This window comes from Meleagris gallopavo, chromosome 30 (genome assembly GCF_905368555.1).
Source record: "Meleagris gallopavo chromosome 30, MGAL_WU_HG_1.1, whole genome shotgun sequence".
NCBI classification, from domain to species: domain Eukaryota; kingdom Metazoa; phylum Chordata; class Aves; order Galliformes; family Phasianidae; genus Meleagris; species Meleagris gallopavo.
Genome location: NC_139433.1, coordinates 3559735 through 3583539, shown reverse-complemented (window position 1 = coordinate 3583539; position 23805 = coordinate 3559735). Strand labels below are relative to the sequence as shown.

Genomic DNA, 23805 nt, shown 5'->3' with positions numbered 1-23805 from the left:
ATTTTTGGGACTGACCCCATCCTGCTGTGCTCGAGCAGTGATGCTGCCTCAAACGTGACCATCCGTGCTCCTCCATGTCCCCAACGCTGGGACACGGTGTGAGAGCCCAGCCCAGCCAGCACCCATGGGTACACCTTTTCCCCCTATATTGTGGACTGGAGACCTGTAGGGTGACAACATCCGACACCTGGATGTGTGGGAATGGGAACAGTGTGGTGTCAGCACAGTAACAAAGCCAGGTCCTTCTCCCCTCTCTCACTTGGCAAACACCACGGGGCCCTTAACCCCTGCGCCTTCCCCCATGCTCGGGCACCTTTGGGGGCAGGAACGCCAGCTGCAGTGGCATAAAGGAGGGGAACAGAAGGGCTCTGTGACAGGGGCTCACAAAAGGCAGGAAGCAGCGCCTGGGCCACGAAGTCCTGCACAATGCAGTCGGAAATGAGAACTTTGCTCTCGGGTTTCCGCGCGCCCATCCTATAGATGAGGAAGAGAAAGGGTGCCCATCTCCGGCCAAGCTGCAGGAGACAGGGTGGCATTCTGCATTCAGGCTGGCAGGTTCAGGGGGAACAAAAGACCCCCTTCCCATCCCCCCCAGCTCAGTGACAATCTCCCCCCAAGTTGGGGGTCACTTTTGGCATCGTAGCTTCCTCGTGTCTCATCGCTTTGTTGAGGTTATTCGGGCTTTTCTCAGGCTTTGCACATCCTCTTCTTCCTTTCTGCATCCTCAGCTCCTTCCAGCTGCCGTGGGGCTGCGTGGGGCACGGGGGGGTGGAGGGGGGAGTGGGCTGCAGGGTGCTGAGTGCAGCAGGGGTTTAGGGATGTGGGGAAGGTGTTCTTCATGCAGAACCCCCCAAAAGCATGCCTGGAGCCAGCCGGTCCCCACGCACCAAAGGGATGGAGAGGGCTGCAAGACTGAACGCTGGTTTTGGGGAGCAGAGGGGTTGGAGGAATCCGTCCTGCGTGGTGACCCCCCAAAACCCCCGGGTGCGGGGCAGGATGCGGGGACGCGCTGCACGGAGGGGGCTGCATGGATGGTGCCCCGCTATTGAGACCCCCCCGGAGAAAACCGGCTCCACCCAACGGCGGGGTCCGCGGTGCCGGCGGCGGGGGGTGGCCCCGCTCTCAGGGGAGGGGGCGGCCCCGATCGCTGGGGGGGAAGGGGGGGGAAGGGGGAGGCGACGCATGCGCGGCCGCCCCTCGCCCTGCACCGGGCAGCGCGGCGGGCGCGGAGCGGGCGCGGGTTCGCCGGCGCTGCGGGCAGGTGCGGGCGGGCGGCACCGGCGGGGGGGCCGCGCCTGCCGCCAGCCGCGATTGGCCCGGCCCGGCCCGGCTCGGCCCCCTCCGGGGGACCCGGCCCCGCTGCCCCCTATCCGCTCCCCGCTTTTAAGCCCCCGGTGCCGGCGGGGCGCTCGGTGCGCGGCTCCACCGGCGGCGATGACCCTCTGCGCGCCGTGAGTACGGCCCCAGGTACGTGCGGCATCGGGAACCGGTACCGGTACCGGCTCCGCCCGCGCCGCGCCCCCGCTGCGGTGCCCGGTGCCGGCGGGGCCGGGGATGGGGGCGGTGGCACCGCTGTGACACGAGCGGGACGGATCGGGGCTGGGAACAACGCGGCTGTCACGGCGGGGGGATGCGGGCACCGGGGCTGCGGAGGGAGGGATTGGGGCTGGGGGACACCGGGGTGCGATGGGGTGAGGGGGGCTGGGAGGAGGGCTGCGCTATGACTGAGGGTTGGGGATACCGAGGGGGCTGTTGGGGCTGGGCGGTGTGGGATGGGGAGAGTGGAAGGGACACCGGCTGAAGGGATCGGAGTGAGGCTTGGGTGACAATGGGGGGGACCGTGGGGACAGCAGGACGGAGGGACGCTGGGGACACCAGGACGGGGTTAGCGGTGCTTTCAGGCTGGGGACACCCGGGCTGTGGGATGCCAGCACTGAGGCCGGTAGGACAGGCAGGGCTGGAGGATGGTGGCAGGGATGCAGTGACAGGGAGAGGAGAGAAGGGACAATGGGGAGGATGGCAGGCGCTGGCAAATGGGTGCCCCCCGCTGTGGGGTACCGCGACCCCCTCCTCAGAATTCACAGCCCCCTCCCCTGCATGCACCGCCTGCTCCGTGTTGGAGCCACCGGTATTCCCCCAACAGGGAAGGAGGCAGAAAGTTTCACAGCCCAGACACGGTGCTCTCAGTGCCCCCCCAAGCTCCCAGGCAGGGCTGGGTCCCAGCAGGGGCTCAGCAGCACGGGCAGGATGAGTCCCAGTTCCCCCAGCGTGGGGACACTGCGTGGCAAGGCCAGACTGCAGCGATGCAGGGAGGAGCGGGTGCAGGTTTGGGTACCTTGAGGGGTTTGGGATGCTCAGAGGAGTCCCCAAGGTTCCAGCACACCCCATGTACTGTGGGCAGGGAGGTGCTGAGGCCCGGCCCCGTGCCAGCCCTACTGCACACATCCTGCACCCACCAACCTCTGCATTTGGGGTGGACACTGGTGCTGCTGGTGGAGCTTGCAGTGATGCTATGTGGGGTTTGGGGCTCAGCCTCCCAGGGAGAGCCAGAAATCGAGGCGGAAAAAAAAAAACAAAACAAAACCAAAAAAACAAATAAAAATAAGAGCAAATTCTAAAATAAAGGCTGCAGACTGTCTGCCTAATAAAAATCGCACCCAGCAAAGGGCCCATATTGGACACGATCACAGTTTTCCAAGGTGCTAATTTATGCTCGCAGGATGGGGGGGGAGCGGAGCGTCACGTTGCTGTGACGGCAGCGCGGAGTGCAGAATTCCTTTGTTGTGGGCAGAGAGGAGGGGACGCGGAGCCGCCGGGTCCTTCCGCGGCCGCGCAGCGCAGGGGGGTCCGCGTGGGTTCCCCCTCCCCGCCGAAGGGATGTGGGGTGCGGGGGGGGCACCGCGCTGCGGGGACATCGCGTGGTGTCGAAGCGCTGCGCGGTGCCCCCGGCGGAGCTGGGGACCGGAGTGAGCCGAGGGGACAGCGGAGGTCACGGTGCCAGCATCCGCCTGGAGGGGGAGTGCGGAAATGGGGCATCCCTACCGCCGGGGCGAAGCAGAGGGTGGGGGCAGCCCATCCTCCTGCGGCCCCACGGGGGTGATGGTGTCCCCTTCCCTCCCGCCCATCCCCAGCCCGTGTCCCCCCGGCTGTCCCCAGGGTCCTCTCAGCTCACCCCGCAATCCTTTCCCTCCTCCCCCCCCACGGCTCGGGGCGCCTCCGGACCACAGAATGCCCCAAAAGTGGCAGGGTCGTCCCGACACCCAATCGCTAGGGAGGAATTCAGCTAGGTTTCAGCTGGAGCTAATCATCAGCCCCTGCTTTGCATATTCATGAGTGAGATGAATTATTCATGAGGTGACAGCTAGTGACAGATGTGACAATGTTCGCCTGGGCCGGGGAGGAGGGCTGCGGGGGGAGCGGCTTTGCACCGGCGTTATTTTAGATGTCTCTCGTCTGCTTTTGCCCGGTTTGCAGCAGGGGCCGTCCGGGGTTTAGGGACGCTGCTATTGTCCCCAGCACGGCCCGGCCACGTGGCACCGCCAGTGTCACCGTGCCACCAACCCGCGGCATCAGCCAGCCACCCACCCGCAGCGCTCGGGATGCGGTGGCACGGCCGGCGCCGGCTCTGGGTGCCAACATCTGTGCGTCGGTGCCACCGCCGAGGACAGCATGGTGACACCCGGCTGAACCCGGGATGGGGTCATCAGGGCTGGGTTATGGGGTGGTGGGTCCAGGAGGTGAGAGGAGGATGGCTTTGTAATTAACGGGGCGCTGAGTTGGGGGTGCTGTGATAAGGAGAATCACTGGGGGGGCGGAGGGGGCTGTGCTGGGCTCTGCTTTGTCCCCAGTGGTCCGGATGGCGTGTGTGGTGGTGGCTGTGTGTGGTTTCAGCACTGGCAGGGATGGGGCTGCGGTGCTGCTTCCCTGATCTTGGGATCAACTTTTGAGGTTGGCGTGGGCTCAGCGTGGGCTCTGGGGATGTGGCAGGGTCCTCCTTTTGCCCTCCTGCTTGAAGCAGTCCCAGTGCCACCGGGGATGTGGTTCCCATGTGCTCAGATGAGGGTCACAGCAGCAGGTCGGGGCTTTGTGCCCTGTTCCCAGGCTGGGGGACACCAGGACCCCCCTGGTTCACAGCCTGAGTTCCCTGGGGAGGCAGCGGGTGCTGATGTCCCCTCCCAGCACTGCGCTGTTCCTGCTGTGAAAGCAAAACCTGCAGAAATGCTGATGTCAGGGAAGGTGACTGTCATGCAGCCCCATATCCTCTCCATGCACAAGGTCCTGTTGCCAGCCCAGGGGCGGCTGTGGCACCGCGGTCCATCCGTCTGTCCATCCATCCGGCTACGGCAGGCAGTTGCACACCCAAAGAGCAACTTCCATGTTTAACATTTAAATAAAATATTGAATGTTTACCCAGAGGTGCGGGCTGCGTTTGCTCAGTGAGCGTCCGTCTGCAGAGCAGCAGCACTGGGTAAACAGCGGAGAGCTTAAGGAAGTGTTTATATGTGGGCACGTGGATGAGGATCCTCGGGGTCCCACTGCGTTCCTTCACCTCTATGTCTGCCCCACTGCCTGGTATGGCCTGGAAAAACTGCAGGGGATGGGTGCTGAGGTGTGCAGAAGGGGAAAATGAAGGCAAAAAGACCAAAAGAACCAAAAAGAGATTGTGAGCGATGTGAAGTCTTGGGTTGTGTGCGACTGCTGCATGTCCTGGGTGCAACCATCCTGCAGCAGCATCTGGATCTTGCATCCACCACTCCATCCCCACCTGGAGGTCCTGGAGCCGCCCCTCCCCGCATCCCTGGACCAAGGGTTTGTGCTGGGAGAGCTCCTGATGCCTTAGAATAGCAACATCAGCATTTCAGTGGGGAGGAGCTGGAACTCCCCAGCCTGGCCACGCCACGCCGTGCCAAAGCACTAGGTTATCTTCTTTTCCTGGAGCAGGGAAACGGGGAAAAATTGAGTGCTGATTTCCATCTGGGCATCAGGGATGGAATCTCTATCCCAAGCAGCAGAGCTTAGCAGCCCCTGATTGCCTTCACTTCTACAGCATCCCACCCACAGCAGCCGCTGTAGCCAGCCAGGCTCTTGGGCATTCTGTGGGGCGGCTGTTCCTTGCTGCTCCCTTTTCTCTCCCGGGGTGAGCTCGGGCTGGGGCTCAGCGTGGAGCTGCACTGCGGGTCAGGTCACCCCTTCGCTTTGATTAGCAGCAGTTTTTGGAAGCAGAAAGTACCACAGAGCTGTGCAAAAGGGAAGGGGCAGCCATAGGGTTGCAGATGGTTTCTTCTGTAGAACAGATGAAATAAAACCCAGTTCTGTACCCCCCTGAAGGGCCGTTTTCTAGCACTGAACACAGGGGGTCTCCTTTTCTTCTTATCGTTTGGCTCTTTCTTTCTATTTTTGTCCCGTAAAAGCAGAAGGGACAGAGTGAGAAATCAGGAGTTGGAAAATGGAACATCAGGGCACAGGGAAGCTGGGCGCTGAGCCAAAACTGCAGCTTGGGAGGATCGGGGGGTTCCATCCACATCCCCTAAAACAGGAGCTTCCCAACCTGGGCAGGAAACAGGGCTGTGCCAGTGCTCAGAACTGGGGAGCCAGCATCCCTCCCAGGCATGAGAGCAGATGATTTAGAAAGCACTAATCGGTGCTGCGGTAAAACAGATGGATGGGAGCTTTGTGCTCCAGCCCGGCTCCAGCAGCCAGAGGCACCCGCTGCATGTTAATGCTGGAGCAGAGCGAGGGCTGCACCTGGTGCTGGGGGGGGGGCGTGGGACCCCCGAGTGAACCCATGCCCCTGTAGTGGAGGCGTGGGGATGTCACCATGTGTGGCACCAGGAGCAAAACCGAACTCGCTGTGCTCGTGTGCCACTGCTGAGCAGAGCCAGCGCTGCTCCTGTGGCTCCTGGGGGGACGATGTCACTGCATCCCCACGGTGATTCGTGGAGCACAGAGCCAAGAGGCAGCGAGCAGCCGACCCTGCTCTCGTTGCAGGTTAAGGATGGTCCATGTGATGGGGGATGCCGGCTGCTGGCTCCTGCTTGGGCTCACCCTGCTCCCCACCGCTGTGCTGGGTAAGTGGAATGCGGGGATGGGTGCTGCTCCCCCCCCTTGGCTGCAGGGAGAGGAGGAGTAGGGCTGGGAGAGGAGCTGGAAGTCGTCTCGAGTCACCAGCACTCTGGCTGGGGATGATGAGCCCGCAACAATTAGCAGCAGCAAGCAGGGAACCACCAGCGATAAGGAATACTTACAGGGAGAAGCAGCAGCTCGGTGGGGGTTGGGGCTGCACGGTGCCCACGCTGTGCCTCAGCCCCGCAGTGGGATGAAGGGTCGGCAGGGGATTAGTGAGGGAAAAGTCCCCCCGGGTGGCCATGCTCCCCCCGCACTGGGATCCCTTAAACCCTTAATCCTGTTGCTTGGCACCCCCCTCTGAGCCAACCCCCGTGGTTGGCTTTGTGCATCTCTGGGTCTGCTTTGCATGCCCACCTTCCCACCAGCACCAGGCCACCCATGTCCCCATCCCACACGGCAGCTGCCATGGGGTTTTTGTGACCCTTCTGCACCCCCGAGGCAGGAATGGGCTCGGGGTGAGGTTTTGTGGGTGGGAAGGCAGTGGAGGGCAGCACTGGGATTAGTGACCATCCCCAACTGGCTCAGCACTGCGGGGAGCATCCTCCGCGACCCCGGGGGGGACTGAGAGTGATGGGATTTATGGGAGCGTGGCCAGGCCGAGCAGGATTAGTGCAGGAGGAGGATGGAGGTCTTTTCCAACCTCACTGATTCTATGAACCTAGGAATCGCTGCCACGCATTCTCCCGGTTTGGGGGTGGCTTCCCGTGGTGCCACTGAATGGCAGCGCAGGGAAGGAGCAGCCCCTCTCAGTGCCCCATTTTGCAGCCCACCCCCGTGGTTCCCCACAGGCTCCCAGGACGATGGGAAGGTGATCCACATCAGCCGGGTGCAGCACCAGGCGGTGCAAGTAGGGCTGGGGGAGCCCGTGGCACTGCCTTGCCTCTTCCTGCTGCATCCCTCCGCCTCTCTGGGCCCCAACGACCCCCCGGACCCCCCCCGTGTCAAATGGAGCAAGGTGCGCTCGGCCAGCGGGCAGCGGGAGGACGTCCCCATCTTGGTGGCCAAGGACAACGTGGTGAAGGTGGTGAAAGCCTACGAGGGCCGCGTGTCCCTCCCTGGCTACGCCCGTGACCGTTACAACGGGACATTGCTGCTGCGTGCTGCCCGCGCCAGCGATGCGGGGCTGTACCGCTGCGAGGTGGTGGCTGGCATCGACGATGAGCAGGACCTGCTGCCCCTCGAGGTGATGGGTGAGCTGGAGGGCTGCAGGGCCGCTGGGGGGGCTGTGTGAGTCCTGCACCCTGCGTGAGTTGTGCTGTCCCCCGTGAGCCATGCACCCTGTGGACGCCCTACAAGCAACACACAGCACGCATGGCTTATAGGGGATTCATGGGATGCACGTGAACAGCACATATCTGATGAGCTGTGTGTCCTGCGTGAGCTGTAGGGTGCATCCTCTGCAAGCTGTGCATGCTGTGAGCCATTCACCTCATGCAAGCCATGCACACCCTACAAGCTGTGTACCCTATGTGAGCAGTGCACTCTGTGTGTCCTCTGCAAGCTGTGCGTGCTGTCAGCTCCCCCTGAGCTGTGCACCTATGCAAGCCATGCACACCCTGCAAGCTGTGCATGTGAGTTGCGCACCATATGCAAGCTGTGCATGATTAGATGTCGTAGTGAGGGATACGGTTTAGTGGGGAAATATTGATGGTTGGACTGGATGACCTTGGAGGTCTTTACCAACCTTGGTGATTCGGTGATTCTATGCTGTGCACTCCCTGTGAGCCCTGCACCCCATGCAAATCTTGCATGTGAAAGATTCACAGCCCTCTCCTGCAAGCCGTGTGCCCACATACCCAGCACACCGTGTGTGAGCAGCACTGCTCCCTTCCAGGTGTTGTCTTCCACTACCGCCCCGCGGGCGCTCGCTATGCGCTGACCTTCGCTGCTGCCCGGCGTGCCTGCATGGACAACTCGGCCATCATCGCCTCTCCCCAGCACCTGCAGGCTGCCTTTGAGGACGGCTATGACAACTGTGATGCAGGCTGGCTGGCTGACCAGAGCGTGCGGTAAGTGCGTGGCACGGGCATCCCTCACCACTGCTGGCACAGAGCCGGGCACCCAGCACAGCCTGTCCCGCAGGTACCCCATCACACTGTCCCGACCCGGCTGCTATGGGGACCGCAACAGCCTCCCCGGGGTGCGCAGCTACGGCCAGAGGGAGCCTGGTGAGCTGTATGATGTCTACTGCTACGCACAGGAGCTGCAAGGCAAGCAGAACTGGGTGATGCGTGGGACATCCCCTGGTGCCACCCTGGGGATGGGGACGGCCATCCGATGCGCCACGTTCTCTTGCAGGGAAGGTGTTCTATGCCACGGCCCCAGGGCGCTTCACCTTGTTGGGGGCACAGAGGCACTGCCGGGGCCGTGGGGCTGCGTTGGCCACCACGGGGCAGCTGTACCTGGCCTGGCGTGAGGGCCTGGACCAGTGTGACCCGGGCTGGCTGGCGGATGGCAGCGTGAGGTACCCCATCTTGGCTCCACGCAGGAAGTGTGGCGGTGAGGCACCGGGCGTCAGGACTCTCTACCGCTTCCCCAACCGCACCGGTTTCCCCCCACCCACCTCCAAATTCGATGCATACTGCTATAAAGGTAACAAGGATCGGCCTCGGGGCCACCGCTGTGTGCCGGACAGCAGCTCACCCCCAACCCCCATCCCTGCAGGGGACACGGCGGATGCTCCCGATTCTACTGCAGAGCAGAGGGAACAGGAGCCGCTGGGCAGTGACAACGTGCTGGTGGAGCGTGAGGACATGGCCACCTCAGGGGACAGCCCACGTGCCGGCGTCCTGCGGCAGCTGGGGGCTGCAGGGCCGGGTGGTGCTGAGGACGAGCAGTTGCAGTTGGCAAGCAGTGTGACAGCAGCGTGGCGTGGTGACATCCCCGGAGGCAGCACTACGGCCTCTTCGTCCTCTCCATCCTCATCAGTGTGGCCACTCGAGGATGAAGCCCTCAATGCGGTGGACCAGGCGCCGCAGGGCTCCAGACAGGAGCTGTTTGGCAGCAGCCCGGCAGCGGCACCACGAGAATTCCCTGACCCCCTGGATCCCCTGTTCACCCTGCATCCACAGACCCAAAGTCCAGCCCAGGAGATCACCAGCTCACCACCAGCTTTGGGGACGGTCCCCATTGTGGCAGCAGAAACCCCCAGCACCCCAAAACAGAGCAGCTACGCTGGGCTGAATGGGCGCTACTTCCAGCTGCAGCAGCAGAGCTGGGACCCTTCGGTGGCCCAGGACCCCACAGTGGCTGATGACCACACAGTGGCTGGGGACCCAGCGGGGAGAGTCACCCAGGCCCCCATCCTGGCCCTGGAGGTGAAGGGGGCTGCAGCCAATGCGGTGGAGACATGGAGCATGACCCATCCCAGTGCTGAGAGCCCCCATAGAGGAAGTCCCTACCCACTCTCCAACGAGGTGGAGGAGGAGATTGGCCACAGTAAGTGATGCCCGGGGTAGGGGGGTGGCACCCCACCCAGGGGACCCCACAGTGCTCTATCTTTTGCAGAGCTGCTGGCACCATCCACCATCCCTGTGCCTCCCTCCCAGAGGGGTTTACCGCAGTGGAGCCCCTCTACAGCCCCACATGGTCGCGGGGACCCTACACGGACGTCCCTGCCATCATCCCCACCCACTCCTGTGGCTCCCAGTGACACTTCCCACCACCAGGACGTCAGCACTGGGGAGGCTCAGCCCCGCGGTGACTCTGCTCAGCCGCCTGCAGATGTCACCGAGGACTTCTCCGGGGACGCTGCCCCCAAGGAGGACGACAGCCCCATCCCGCCGTGGCCCCCACTGCCCCCAGCCCCACTGGTGGCTGAGGGCCCCGGAACAGCTGCACAGCCCATCAGTGACAGCGGTGGGACCCTGGGTGATGGTTCACTGGAGCGGCAGAGGAAGGCGGTGACCTTCGTCCTCCTACCCATGGGGCTCCCTGGCAGCCCCAGCCCCACTGCAGTGTCTTCTCCCCATCCACAGAGCAGGCTGAGCCCCACAGATCCCCAAGGGGCACTCGAAATGGGGGCTGAACCCACCCGTGAGCACCTGGATGTGGGGACGGGGCTGCAGGATGAAGCAGCCGTCACCCCGGTGGCTCCAGATGTCCCCTTAGCTTCCCCCACAGACAGCGAGTTGACCCCACGGCTGGGCTCCGAGTGGCCATCGGAGGGCAGCGGGCGGGTGGGGGACGGCCCTACGGCTGCCCCACAGCACCCAAACCCCTCTGAGCCAGGGCTGGAAGGAGAGGAGTATCCCCCACACCCCCCAGATCCCCAACAGCCCCCCAGCCCTGGCGAAGAGGACACCTCAGAGGAGGCAAAGAACGAACCCCCTGCCAGCACAGCCACCCACCCCCCAGCGCCCCCTGACATCCACTGGCCGTCACCCACCGCCCCCCACCCATGGGTGCCAGATGGGCCTGAAGCCCCGAGTGCAGGACCGCTCTTTGAGCCCACCACACCAGGGGGGGCAGGGGGAGCTTTGCTGCTGGATGCCGACAGTGGGAGCGGCGAGGAGCCCGTGCTGGAGGAGCAGGAGCTGCTGGTGTGGGCAGACAGCAGCAACAGCAGCCAGCATGGTGAGCACGGGGCACAGGGAGCTGGGGTTGGGTTTAAGACAGAGGTGTCCAAACCGTGGTGTTTAGTGGGGACTTTCACTGGCTGTGATGGGTTTTTCAAAGTGAGCTGAGCTACGAACGTGAGCCAGAAAAGCATATTTAATATTTCTGGTCGCTAATAATAATAGCGAGCGAGGTGACTCCTGGCTGAGGGTGTTCAGCACACGCAGCCTTTAGTGTCTGATAAAAGAACAGGTTTAAAGTTTAGAGGCACTGAGAGGTGGAAGCACTGCCGTAATGACTGCCCTGGGTCCACCACGGGGCCACATTGTCTCCACTGTGCCACCAAGGAGCCGGGGCTGGGTGGGCATCCTGCCGCATGGGGCTGCCAGTGGGGTGGGCTGGGTGAAGTGCCCCTCTGACACCACCCCCACCCTACAGCTCCAGCTGACCCATGCCAGACCAACCCCTGTCTGCACGGCGGGACGTGCCACGCCAACGGCTCCGTCTGCGGCTGCAGCTGCACCCCGGGCTTCACCGGGGAGAACTGTGAGATCGGTGAGCGGACGGCCGCGCCAGGATGGATGCTGGGGATGGGGATGGGGAGGGCAGGGGGTGCCGGGGGTCTCAGCGTGCCTGCAGCCCCTCGCCATCCCCGCAGACATCGATGACTGCCTGTCGAGCCCCTGCCAGAACGGCGGCACCTGCATCGATGAGGTCAACGCCTTCGTCTGCCTCTGCCTGCCCAGCTATGGTGGCAGCCGCTGTGAAAAAGGTGGGGAGGGTGGCATGGGGGAGAGAGCAGCCCCCAGTCCCCGCAGCCCTGCCCCATAGGGGGTGGGGAGCTGAACTCAGGAGCCCCCATACACCGCGGGTGGTGCCCGTCCCTCTCCCCACCCCTGGTGTCCCCACATCCCCGCAGACACGGAGGGCTGTGACCACAACTGGCACAAGTTCCAGGGCCACTGCTACCGCTACTTCTCCCGGCGGCGCTCCTGGGAGGACGCAGAGCGCGACTGCCGCCGGCGCGCCGGGCACCTCACCAGCATCCACTCACAGGAGGAGCACGGCTTCATCAACAGTATGGGCACAATGGGGGGGGGGAAGGGAGCAGCAGCACCCCCGGGTGCTCCCCAACCCCGTGGATGCCGGTGCCTGGGGCTGCCTCTGATGCTTTTGTCGCCAGGCTTCGGGCACGAGAACACCTGGATCGGGCTCAATGACAGGATTGTGGAGCAGGACTTCCAATGGACGGACAACACCGGCCTGGTGAGACTCATGGGGTGGCTCCTCGTGGGGTGGGGGATGTGGGGTGCGGGTGCTCTCAGCCTCCCCCGTTTCCCGCCAGCAATACGAGAACTGGAGGGAGAACCAACCCGACAACTTCTTTGCGGGCGGTGAGGACTGTGTGGTGTTGGTTTCCCATGAGATCGGCAAGTGGAACGACGTGCCCTGCAACTACAACCTGCCCTACATCTGCAAGAAGGGCACAGGTATTGCTCGTCTGCCAACCCCATCCTGCAGCCACCGGCATCCCCGTCCCACATCCCCCAGCATCCTCATCTCACACCCTGCAGCAGCCCCATCCGTCATCCCGCAGCATCCTCATCCCATGGCCCCCTCCTCCCCATCCCAGCAGCCCTATCCCACAGCATCCCCATCCCATGGGTCCCCAGCCTCCCCATTGCAGCCTCCCTATCCTGCATCCCCATCCTGCAGCCTCCTGGCACCTCCTCATCCTCAGGAAACCTCTCCCAAAGAAAACTCGAGCAGCTCCCCTTAATCTCCATTATTTTTTCTTCCCCTGTAGTTAATTCTTCTCTCTCCACTTTAATTTGCTTAATTTGCCACCATTAAAACTATTAAGCTCTCATTCCTTATCTTGAAAGTTATATTAACCTCCAGCTGTTCGCTTGGAGCACTCCTCCCGCTCCCGCGGCCGCACGGAACGATGCTCACTCCCCAATAGGGCCATTAATTACCTCTGTAAATCCTCAGGAACACCTCACTGCAGCACCAATGGGATGGGATGGGATTGTACTAAGGCCGTGGCGGGTGTGGGGTGTCCCCTTGTCCCCGCGTCCCCATGCCTCTGTGTCCCCGTGACGCCTCGTCTCCAAGTCCCCTGCTGGAACCAGGAGTCCAGGTGGGGACTGATGGGTCTCTGTCCCCCCCAGTGCTTTGTGGCCCCCCCCCCGAGGTGGAGAACGCATTCCTTGTGGGGAAGAAGAAGGAGAAGTACAGCATCCACTCGAGCGTGCGCTACCAGTGCGAGGAGGGCTTCACCCAGCGCCACGTCCCCACCATCAGGTGCCACAGCAACGGCAAGTGGGACCGGCCCAAACTGCTCTGCACAAAACGTTAGTGGGGTCTGGGGGGAAGGAGGGGTCGGGCCGTAGGGATGGGGGCTCCCTGACCCCCCCACGTCGCCGCTCTTTGCCCCCCGTTAGCCAGGCGGTCGCACCGGGCGCGGCGGCATCACCGGCACCGCCACAGCCACCCTCACCACCAGCACCACCACCACAAACCCCGCAAGGAGCGGCGAAAACACCGCAAGCACCTCCGGCTGGACTGGATGGAGGAGGGCCACTACTTCTAGGGCCGGGGGGGCAGCGAGTGTGCGGTCCCCAGGCACCCCAGGAACAGCCGTCCGTGGGACGGGACGTGGTGACGTCCCCTGACCCCCTCCAGCCCCCCCCGTCCCCTCTTTTATAACCCTCTTTGCTTTAGCTCCTAGGATGCCCGGCCCCGTAGGGAATAGGACCCAGCGGGGGCGGCTGCGTGTGCGTCCCCAGCCCCCCCCTGCATGCCCCACCCCGGGGTCGAGCCCCTGACCCTGCATGGGGATCCCGAAATCCCCGCTGGGTCCTGGAGGGGCTGCCCCATGGCGGCCGATGGCCCCCTGGGCTCTGCTCCCCTCCAGGCTGTGGGGGGACACGCAGCAGCCCCCACCCATCACCCCACTGCCCCGTGGGGGGCTCCGGTTTTTTAACAGCCCCCCCCGTCTTCCTGCCCCGCCAGTGTCCCCACAGCCAGCACGGGGTCCCTGTCCCTGTGGGACCCTCTGGGCTGGATTTTGGGGTTGGATTTCCCTTTTTCCGTTCATTGTCGGTTCCCCATTGGAGTTGGCGTGTGTGTGTATGGCGCTTTCTGATCTCTGCTGTTTGCGATGTGACTGCAGTGTCCCGTACCCCCTCCCCTCCTCCGTGGCATTTCTGACTCTGCGTTTCTGTACTGCTGGACATTTTAATAAATTTTTTTAACAGTTGAGCAGCCCCGAGCCTGTGCTTCGCTGGGGACTGCAGGTGTGGGGACCTCGTGGAGGTGGGATGCACTCCCTGCCCGGTGCTCTCCATCTGCATCCTTTCATTGCTAAATTGGTGTTATCCAACACGACCCTCCTTCACACCAGGGCTGTGTCACTGCCCCACTGCCATCCGTCACCGTGTGACAGCATCACCTGGGGCTCTGGTGGCCCCCAGTTCCCTTCCTGTGTTCCCAGTGGCCACACGTGTCACCTCCTGGCAGCTATTTATTGTCGTCAGTGCTGGAAGGGCCGTGAAAGTGATGGATGCACTGTGCTCAGCTGCGTCCAGCACAGAAGCAGCTGCTGTGCCCCCCCCCCGTGTGGGGGGACATGGGGTCCCCAGCCCATGTCCTGCTGTGCCCACAGTGGCTCAGGGGTCACTGCTGGCACTGTGCTGTTGTGGTGCTGCTCCCCACACTTGGGGCTGGTCCTGATCTGTCAGTGGGGATGGGATGCAGTAGGGATGCAGTAGGGATGCAGTAGGGATGCAGTAGGGATGCTGCTGGGGAAATCCTAGAACATGCCCAGTTCTGCTGGACCAGGACTTTGGGTACAGAAAAAAACCACGAGCGATGTTCAGTTGGGTGGGAGGTGGGGTGAGTGCTGTCCCATGGTTCTGTGCACCTCAGGGTCCCTTTTGTTGCCCTCACCAACAGGCACCAGGACAAGGAGACACGTGAGCCTGGCTCAGCTCTCCGAAGCAGCTGAAGCTTTTATTTTACCTAAGTCCAGCTCACAGCACTGCGGCTGCATGACACCCAGAGCTGCCCCTGGCTGGGGTGGGCAGGCAGCTCGGGGAGCTTCTGCACTAAGCCAAGCGCGAGGGCGAGAGGCAGCTGCCCCGAGTGGGCACCACCTGCATTGGTGCCAAGTTTTGGGGCTGTGCCCCCCCCTGCTGTGTTACCTGCAGCACCCCGAGGTGGGGTTGGTCCCAGCGCAGAGCTGGAGAGCACAAGGACGTGGGGCTTCAGTCCTGCGTTGCTCTGGCCAGGCTTTTTGCACATGCAATGCGCTGAATTCTAAGCGATGACTTCAGATGGGCTCTGCCAGGTTGGTGCTGGATCTTCCTGCCCAGGCAGCTCAGTGCTTTCTCTCCAGGTGCCCCAGTTTCCCCCCAGGCATCCCTGGGCCCGAGCACAGCACAGCACCCGCTGGCATCACTTGAGCTCTTCCAGTTCCACGTGCACAGCCCCAACCCTGGGGGCTCCCAGCGGAGTCCGAGGACGCTCCGCAGCCGTGCAGGGCTGGGGGAGCCTCATGGGGAACCCCAGCACTGCATCACACACGGTTGGGATGCCCCTCACCCTTCTTCTTCTCAGGAGGAGCATCACCAGCCTTTTTAAAGCAGTACACTCCAAAAAGCTTGTACTTCTTGTCTGGGAAGCCCAGGTTGCGCACTCCAGGCTCCCGGCCACCGCAGCGTGCCCGTGGGTTGACGATGGGGTAACGGATGCTGCCGTCCTCCAGCCAGCCCGCCTCGCAGCGGTCCAGCAGTTGGATCTTCCAGGCAGCATACAGCTGCCCCACCTTGGCCACGGCCGCCCCGTTGTTCTTGCAGGCCTGCACCGCCTCGGCGTAGCTCAGCTTGCGGAACGTCTTCAGGAAGTAGACTTTGCCTGGGGAAGAGGAGGGGGTGCAGAAAAGAAAAGAAAAGGGTTTGGGGATGGGATGCAGCACCAGGGGGTGGGGCGTTGGGTGGAGATGGGAGTGAGCGGGGCTGCCAGGAGGTGTGAGCCCCACATCCATCCGTCTGGGGGATCTGGGCCGCCCCATCCCAATCCTCATCGGAAGGGATGGAGGAGACAAGCGGCCAGCCGTGGGGACCCCCCCTCAGCACGGGCAGATTTACGGGGCTGCGCGGTGCCGCTGGTGCTGGCGGTGCTGCCTGCTATTTATCCTGCCTGCCACCATTAAACAAACATCCGCAGAGCCCCCCCCCACTGCCCTGCCAGCCAGGAGGAATTTACACAGCCCCAGAGCCCTCACGGCTCCAATCTGTCTTGCCTGGCCCCGGCCTCATCCATCACCCGGGCCATTGCAGCTGCAATTACCTCCATCCCCTCCTCCTGCCCAGGGAACACAGAGCTGGGCTGAGAGCGAGTGCCCCCGAGCAGAGGGTGACGGGGGCACACAGATGGACCCCGGTCCTGGAGGGGGGTCCCCACTCCCGAACCCCTCGTGATGTGACATGGGGATGTGCAGCCACTTCCTGGGGCCGGGTACCCTTAGCAGCATCCAGCAGGACCCTGGCATAGCAGCACAGGGAGAGGACTGGGCACGGCCCCTTCTCTCCATGGGGAACCTCTCTCCAGTGCCTCAGTTTCCCCACTCACCGTTGAGGTTGGAGGTGAAGCAGAAGGCATCGTAGTGCTCGCTCTCCTTGTGCCGGTAGCCGTAGTTGCGCACACCCACCGGTGTGTCCTTGCGGCCGCACTCCTCCCGTGGGTGTGAGATGGGGTACTGCACGGAGCCGTCCTGCAGCCAGCCTGCGTTGCACCAATCCATGCCCTCCAGCCAGGCCTGGTGCAGCTGGTCGTGTGAGGCCAGGATGCCGTCCTGCTGCAGGCACGCCTGCTGCGCCTCGTGGAAGTTCAGGGTGTAGCGGCCCAGGCGAGGATGGTAGGGGAAAATGACGCCTGTGGGGCAGCGAGCGGGGCTGGGGTGTGAGAGGGTCACCCCTGATCCACCCTTCACCCCATAGCAAAGTTGGGGTCACATCGACGCGATGCCATACGGAGCATCCAGGCACGGGGCTGAGCCCCTGCAGCAGGCGTGCACTGACCACGCAGCACGGCCGTGCGCCAACAAAGCTTTTCCCCTTTTCTCAGCATCCCCAGCTGTTCCAGCCCTGTGCCACAGCTCAGCTCTTAGCCACGTGCGGCACCGATGCTGCCACGCGCCCCGCTCCCCCCTGTTGCTTTACGAGGCCGTGCCACTATCTATCTCCGACCTTTACGAGCTGCCAGCGAGTAAACCTGGAGCAACAATAAAAGCCAATAACAGATGCAATAAAACACGGCACATGCTGGGACAAACAAGCGGCCGTAAAGCTGAGCCCGAGGATGTGGCACCAGGAGCTGTGTCACCCCACGCAGCACACATGGCCGCCGACGGGCCCCACGTGTCCCCATTCCCATCAGATCCAGCGCCGTGCCGCTAACCTTCGAGATCCAGCTTGACCATGCCGGTGTCATCCTCCAGCTCGTTGGTCACCTCGCACTCGTAGCGCCCGTAGTCCTGCAGGGTGACGTTGCGGATGATGAGCGAGGCGTCCCCAAAGCCGTCCTCCTGCAGCGCCGTGCGCCCGCGGTAGCTGCCGAACGCCCTCCTCGCCTTCCCCAGAGCCACGAAGACGTCCACGAAAGCCATCGGCTCCGTCACTTTGGTCCATTTGAGGCGGATCTCGTCGGGGTCGTGGGCCGAGACGTCGTAGTGGTAGCGGCAGGGCAGGATGATGGTGCCGCCCCGGTGTGTCACCACCTTCCCCGGGGCTGTCTGCACCACCACGGCCCCGCTGTCCCCCTCTGCAAGGGACACTGAGCTCAGTGGGGTCCTCGTCCCCGAAGCTGCCCCATCGCAGAGTCAGATGGGACGGAGCTGTGGTGGGGCAGAGCGGCCATTCAGCTCAGGGATGGGCAGGAGCAGCTTTTGGGGAGGATTCCACTTTTGGAGTAGCTTTGCAAGCCACGGGACGGCTCCGTTGTGCTTCCATGAACGTTAAACCCCACTCCCCAAAGGCTACAGAGGGGCACCTGCATCCCCACCACGGACCCCCCAGCACTCACCCAGGACGTGGACCACCTTCTTCCTTCCCCTGGCGTTGGGCGGCGTGTCAGAGGCGAGGACACCCACCAGCAGCAGCAGCGCAGCCCAGGGCCCCTGGGGACACATCTGGGGGGAGAGCAGAGAGAGCAGAGCCATCAGCATCCACCAACACCGCAGCACAGGGAAAGCATCACATCCAGCCTCCCATCCCCACAAAGGCAGGGCCCCACCTGCAGGACCCCCGCAGTCCCCCCCAGTCACGCTGCGCCCATCTCCCGTTCCGGCAGCGCTGTGGGGTGAGGGCTGAGTGCCCCGCAGGGACCCCCAGGCTGTGCAGCACTGAACTCTGCTTCACCCGCTCAGTTACAGCCGGGATGAATATTTCATGGCACGCGCTGCGGGACGGATCTCGTGAGTTATTTATGGCACATCTGGAAACTGAACTGATGGCACGAGGGTGGGCTGCAGCCCGACCCCCCCCCCCCTCCGGGCTGACCCACATCCCTTTCTCAGGGCACAACTCCGCACTGCGTCCCCGTCCCCCCCCCCCCCGGGGGCTGCGATCCCCCCGTGCCCCAAGTCCCCTCCGCGGGGCCGGACCCCTCCCGGCGCTCAGTGCTCGGGGTCGGTGCGTCGCTGAGGGGCGGGGGCAGACCCCAGTGCCGTGCAACCCCTCCTCTCCCCCCCCCCCCATCTCCCGTGGAGGTCCCGGTGCGGTGCAGTGTTGCAGTGCGGGGCACTGCGGCGGGAGCTCCTGGGCTGCGGGACGCGGGGAGCAACGCAGCGCGGGGGGAAACGGCCAGAACCCCCTCTCAGCCCCCCGGCCCCACCGAGCTGCCCCGCACGCGGTGCCGTACCGGGATGTCCCGCACTTACCGTGGCTCCGCGCACCCGTGCGGTGCCGGCCCGCGGCGGGGGGGGAACGGGGGGGGTGGGCGACCGCAGGAGAGCTCCGGTGCTGCCGGTGCTGTCGGTGCGGCTCCACGCAGGGGGCGGCACCGGGAGCGCGGCCCGGCCCTGCCCGGCTCCCGGCGCTGCGCAGGGCCGCCGGCTGCCAAGGTCACCGGTACCGGCGCCGGCACCCCCGGTACCGCCAGGCGGGCGGGGAAACGGCGGGGCGGCCCCTGGGGGGGGCTGGAGCTCGGCAGGGCTACCTCCCACCCCCCCTCCCGGTCCGTTCCTTACGACAAGGGCAGCACCGGGGGGGCGCACGGATGGGGACCCTCAGATCGACCGGGACGTGAACGGGCATCCGCGGGGCATCCCTACACGCGTGCACACCCCTGCATGTCTGCACAGCTCTACACACGTGTGCACAGCCCCGCACACACGTATGCACACTTCTCAGCCCCGCGTGCATCCCTGCTCCGTGCAAAGACCCCCCCTCCCCGCCGCATCCCCAGCACCAAGGGCAAAGCAAGGGCGGCACGGGCCGGGGGGGAGGGGGAGTTCATGGGAGGGGGGACATGGACAGCTGCTCTGGGGACACAGTGCACACGCACCGCTGTTACAAAGCCGGACCCGAACTCCTTTATTTTGTAAACAGATTTTTTCGTGGTGTGCTCCATGCTTCTGCATCCCAACAGCCAGAACATGGGTGGGACGGGGGGGGAGGTCCATCACTCCCACCAGAGAGACTCCCCCCAGGCCACCCAGACGCACACAGAGCCCACCAGGTTCCCCCAGCGCACCCAGGACCACGGGGGGGCACCGGGGGGACCGGGGCATCTCATGGGACCCTCCCCAGCAGCATCCCATGGGGGCGGCTGGCAGCTCACTGGTGCTTCTTGCCCCCCTGCAGGCTGCTGGAGGTGACGGGCAGGAAGAACGCAGGGCTGTGCAGGCAGCGGAGGGCGAGGAGTTGCGGCCCCAACGCATAAAAGACGTTTGTGATGAGGAAACTCCACCAGACGTCTTCGGGGGTCTGGTATGGGAAGGGCGTGCGGGAGTGCAGTGAGGAGCCCAGGTGGGAGAACTGCGCCTGGGGACAGAGGAAGGGGTGGCACCGAGGGGTGCTGCTCTGCCCTATCTGTAGACTGCAGGCTCGCTCCAGCCTATTTCTGGCAACTCATCCCCGGCTCCATTAAGATCCACCGAGGAATAATTAATTATCGGGCTGCGGAGGCAGCTCTGGGAGCTGCTCCAGATGCAGGGCGGGCGCCCACCTGCAACCTCCCCTTCCCCCCCAGCTCCTTGCCCTCACCTGTGCAATGGCCCCAGCGAACACCAGGCTCCAGTCGGGCAGCCAGGAGCAGCCCGGGCGCAGCAGAGCGTAGATGCAGAGGCAGAGGAAGGGGAGGACGTAGAACAGGTAGATGAGCATCTGTGAGCAGAGGGACGGAGCAGTCGTTGTGTCCTGGGTGGCACAGGGGTCCCCACTGCCCGCACTCACCTGCACTTTGGGGTAGGCGACGGGGTCCCGCAGGTAGGGCTCGTGCTGGTAGATGTACTCAAAGCAGGAGTCAGCAGGGCAATCCAACACCACCTGCATGGATCCAAGGGTGGCAAGGAGCCCAGTGCAAAGTCTGCCCCCCGCCACCCCTCCCCATGGCACATCTGGCCCCCCAGCACTCACCATCCCCCTGAAGAAGGTGAAGGAAGCCATCAGAAGCAGGACCAGCACCAGCACCAGGTCGTGGGGCCGTTGGTGCAGCCACCTGCGCTGCTCCCGTTCAGTCTGGGGGGAGATTAGGGTTGTTCACGCCCCGTGGTGCTGGGTGGTGCCCCATGGTGATGCCCCACGGTCGGTGCCGCCCAGCCCCTGCCCCATTGGTGCCCACCTGCTCCGCTGTGAGGCACGGCACAGCCCTGGGCTGCTGGAAGAGCCGCCTGCCCGCCCAGACGGGGATGAGGACGTAGGGCAGATTGAGCAGGAAGGCAGCGTTGATGTCGGAGCTGTATTTGCCTGAGGAGGAGAACGCGGGGTGGGGACAGCACGTTGGCTCAGCACTCATCCCTGGGGCAACACCGTGAGGTGCTGCTGGTGCTGGTGTCCCCCCCACAGCCCCGTACCTATCAGGTTCCCAAGCAGGAAGACGAGGATGCTCATCACCAGAGAGCCCAGCCAGAAGAGACCCAGGCTCCTATAGCTTTTCCTGCAGAGGCAGTGAGGTCAGAGCCCAGCACACGGCCCCCCACCCCCTGACCCTCAGCCCCCCGGTCCCGCTCACCGCTGGCTCATGGCTGTGATCATGGCAAGGTACAGCCCGTAGTGCACGATGCCATCCCAGTAACAGATCATGATGCCGTGTGCCGTGCGCAGGTACGGCTCACCCTGAGCAGATGGCAGATATCACAAGGTGGGGATGAGCACCTTCCCTCCCCCCCCCCTCCTCAGGGGTCCCGGTGGGTCGGGTGCTGCTTTTGGCCACTCCAATCATTGCAATGGGGCTGTACCTCTCTCACGTAGACCTCTGCAAAACCCGAAATGAAGCCATCCTCCTCCAGTGAGATGATCAGATCGATGGCAGAGACAAAGGAGAACAGGACGAACACTGCACGAAGCAGCAGGGAAGGCTCAGTGTGTGACCCCACTGCCCAACGGGGGGACTGGGGGTGCTGGGAGCCTCGGCACTCACCGCAGAACAGGGGGTCCTGGAAGTAGCTCCCAGCACTGGCAAAGTAGGTGAAGGCGAGCAGCACAGCAAGGAGCAGCACGGCCAGCAGCAGCAGTGTGTTGCTGTAGGACAGGAAGGGGGGTCAGGCCGGGGGGACCCGTGTCCCCCATGTGCCTCATTTCCCCCATCCAGTTTGCTGGTTATAAAATGAACAGGAGATGAGAAGACAAACGCTGCAGATTTGTCTGAGGAGTGCAAAGAAGTTGTAGGGAAACCCGTCGTGAGCTCACTGCTACCCTCCCAGGGGGAATTGCATTAGCAGGGGTAGCTACAAGGTTGCTCCGTCCAATTCTTCTGCCTCTCGTGTCTTCTGAACGCAATACGGCATTTTTCACCCCAGCCTTTAACCACAGCACCAAAGAAATGGAACAGGGGAAGCGCTGAGCACAAAGGCATCGCTGTGTGCCAACAGCTCACCCTGTAGGAAACTCCCATCACAACCCCAAAGACCCCCGACTCGTTTGCTTTGTGCCGGGGAGGGGGACAGGGATGGGGAGGGGAAGGGTGGGTTATGGGGTGGGCATCACAGCGGCTCTGAGTGGGGCTGGGGTTGTCCTCACCCCCCCCCCCCCCCGCACACTCCAGGCATCCAAAACTGACAGATACTCATTAAAAAAAAAAAAAAAAAATCAACACCAAAACAATCAAATGATTTAACTGTCAGCGCATAAGTGCGTTATTAGTAGTGTATAATTAATTACTACATGACTAATTACTCCCATGGAATGATTAATTCAGAATTCAAATACAAGAGCGGTGGTGGAGCAGCACGAAGGAGGGTTCCTGCGGTCACCATCAGATGTCACTGTGTGATGGGGTGGGGGGGATACGGGGCTGCGTCCCCACGGGGCAGCATCTCCGGGTCCGCTGCCGGGCAGAGGGGATGAAGATGGGGCCGTTGTGGGGCAGAGGCACCGACCCCGCCTTGATGGCCCTGGGAGGGGATTTGGGAGCTGTGGGGCCGGGGCTCAATGCCCGGGGAGGGAGGAAAGGAGGTGAGAGGAGGGGTCGCGCGGCGCCGGGAGCAGCGCTGGAGGGGACGGGCGTTACGAGGGGGAGCTCTGAGCACCCCGACCCCATCGGCGGGTCTGGGTGACCCCAAGTCTGCGTCGTGCCACGAACCCGAGCCGCCCCGCATCCGCCGATACCACAAACGCAGACGTTCTGCGGGCTCGGCCGGGGCACAGCGAACATCCCGCACCGAACCGCAGCCCGACCCTCGGGCCGGGCAGCACCGAACCCCTCGGCATCGCCCCGGAGCCCAAAACCGCCCCGCGTCCGCAGCGTTGCCCCAAACCCGACGTCTCCCCGCACCGCCCGTTTCTCCGTCCCGGCCCGCAGCGGTGCAGCCCCGCACCGAACTCACTCCGCCAACGCCGCAGCGCCGCTCAGGCCGAGAGCCGCGGGGAGGGCGAGCAGAGGGGGGGCGAGAGCGCCCGGCCCGGAGCGGAGCTGCATCCCCGGAGCACCGCCGCAGCCCCGACGGACTTCGGCCCCGGGCCGGGCGCGGACAGAGCCTTAAAGCGGCAGCGGGGAGCACGGGGGGTGCGCGGAGGGGAGGGGGCTCAGAGCCCCCCGGTACGGGGCTGGGATGTGAGAGCTGCAGTGCGGGGAGAGGGGAACCCGGAGGCTTTGAGAATTGGGGTGGTTTTGTGTTTATTTTATTTTATTTTATTTTTTTCCCTTTCCAATTCATTCTGGAAATGGGGGATGGTTTATATTATATGTACGTATATATTTTAGCCATATTTTAGCCAACTCATTCTGGAGCTCTTAAGCACTTAATGGAGCCAGGAGGGCACGGCTCTTCACAGCGCACAGAGGAGAGCAAAAGTGCCTGAAAGCCAATGAGTGGGTCTGCAATGAATGAGGCTGAGCAGAACGCTGCAGCCCTGCACTCTGTGCCCTGCTGGCAGCCCAGCGCCACTCTGACCTCCTCCTCTCAGCCCTGCCGCAGCAAAAGCTCTTCCCTCCGCTGAGCTTCCACGCCACTTAGCAGAACCCAAAGGTTCAACCTTTCCCCTCTTTCCCAACGCCTTCACAAACGTGCCACTGTGTCGCTCTTTTGCCCTTTTGCTTTGGAGTCCGGGGAGCGATGGAAGAGCTCTGCACTTTGCCCTGGGCTGGGACGCAGCACACAGCACTGCCTCGTCAGCACTGCGGGCTGCACAGAGCTCAGCTCTGGGTCTGGGGAGGGACAACGCAGCCCAGCCCCCCAGAAAGCGGCACATGGGAGGAGGAAGAAGGTGGGCACTCACAGGGATGGGAAGGGATAACCACAGCACGAGGAGGAACGGCTTTAATCTCTACGTGCCTCTATTGGTTTCGTGGTTTTGCTGCCCCCTTTTTAATAAATAAACGTTGAAAGAAGTCTTGTTGCTTATCCACGTTAACTATAAATGTTGTTTGCGGTCCAGGATGAATCCTCCTCATCCA

General features: G+C 63.3%; 3 protein-coding genes across 5 annotated transcripts; 1 reads left to right on the top strand and 2 right to left on the bottom strand.

The window, feature by feature from the left end:
* The first annotated feature begins 1190 nt into the window (after positions 1-1190).
* On the top strand, positions 1191-13953 carry NCAN (neurocan). The gene is made up of 15 exons (XM_085211752.1): positions 1191-1467; positions 5989-6068; positions 6915-7316; positions 7961-8135; positions 8209-8336; positions 8425-8718; positions 8791-9564; positions 9634-10701; positions 11122-11238; positions 11342-11455; positions 11603-11761; positions 11867-11949; positions 12029-12173; positions 12858-13040; positions 13131-13953. The coding sequence occupies exons 2-15, from the start codon at positions 5996-5998 to the stop codon at positions 13277-13279; spliced, it is 3864 nt and encodes a 1287-aa protein (XP_085067878.1). The 5' UTR covers positions 1191-1467; positions 5989-5995; the 3' UTR covers positions 13280-13953.
* A 721-nt stretch (positions 13954-14674) lies between these two features.
* On the bottom strand, positions 14675-18920 carry HAPLN4 (hyaluronan and proteoglycan link protein 4). 3 transcript variants are annotated; one of them, XM_085211750.1, is made up of 5 exons: positions 18629-18920; positions 17773-17878; positions 17149-17511; positions 16321-16623; positions 14675-15603 (listed from the first exon to the last, which is right to left on the bottom strand). In XM_085211750.1, the coding sequence occupies exons 2-5, from the start codon at positions 17876-17878 to the stop codon at positions 15266-15268; spliced, it is 1110 nt and encodes a 369-aa protein (XP_085067876.1). In that variant the 5' UTR covers positions 18629-18920; the 3' UTR covers positions 14675-15265. The 3 variants fall into 3 exon arrangements, with proteins under 3 accessions (XP_085067876.1, XP_085067875.1, XP_010723327.2); XM_085211749.1 differs by lacking the exon at positions 18629-18920 and adding an exon at positions 17983-18260; XM_010725025.4 differs by lacking the exon at positions 18629-18920 and having other exon boundaries at positions 17773-17969.
* Positions 18921-19377: 457 nt separating this feature from the next.
* TM6SF2 (transmembrane 6 superfamily member 2) lies at positions 19378-22884 on the bottom strand. Its single transcript, XM_085211751.1, has 10 exons — positions 22736-22884; positions 21331-21431; positions 21149-21246; positions 20923-21026; positions 20765-20847; positions 20533-20657; positions 20328-20429; positions 20145-20237; positions 19956-20075; positions 19378-19733 (listed from the first exon to the last, which is right to left on the bottom strand). Exons 1-10 carry the CDS (start codon positions 22825-22827, stop codon positions 19527-19529), a joined length of 1125 nt encoding a protein of 374 aa, XP_085067877.1. The 5' UTR covers positions 22828-22884; the 3' UTR covers positions 19378-19526.
* Positions 22885-23805: the final 921 nt, after the last annotated feature.

Excerpts from the sequence above, each read along its gene's own strand:
- NCAN (XM_085211752.1), top strand. The coding sequence starts at position 5,996 with ATGGTCCATGTGATGGGGGATGCCGGCTGCTGGCTCCTGCTTGGGCTC. Across the intron at positions 11,239-11,341 it reads CGGGGAGAACTGTGAGATCG|ACATCGATGACTGCCTGTCG; the intron begins GTGAGCGGACGG and ends CCATCCCCGCAG. Across the intron at positions 11,950-12,028 it reads GGACGGACAACACCGGCCTG|CAATACGAGAACTGGAGGGA; the intron begins GTGAGACTCATG and ends GTTTCCCGCCAG.
- HAPLN4 (XM_010725025.4), bottom strand. The coding sequence starts at position 17,914 with ATGCTGATGGCTCTGCTCTCTCTGCTCTCCCCCCAGATGTGTCCCCAG. Across the intron at positions 17,512-17,772 it reads GAAGGTGGTCCACGTCCTGG|AGGGGGACAGCGGGGCCGTG; the intron begins GTGAGTGCTGGG and ends TGTCCCTTGCAG. Across the intron at positions 15,604-16,320 it reads CTTCACCTCCAACCTCAACG|GCAAAGTCTACTTCCTGAAG; the intron begins GTGAGTGGGGAA and ends CCTCTTCCCCAG.
- TM6SF2 (XM_085211751.1), bottom strand. The coding sequence starts at position 22,827 with ATGCAGCTCCGCTCCGGGCCGGGCGCTCTCGCCCCCCCTCTGCTCGCC. Across the intron at positions 21,432-22,735 it reads GGCGCTGCGGCGTTGGCGGA|CAACACACTGCTGCTGCTGG; the intron begins GTGAGTTCGGTG and ends CCTGTCCTACAG. Across the intron at positions 20,848-20,922 it reads ATCACAGCCATGAGCCAGCG|GAAAAGCTATAGGAGCCTGG; the intron begins GTGAGCGGGACC and ends CTGCCTCTGCAG.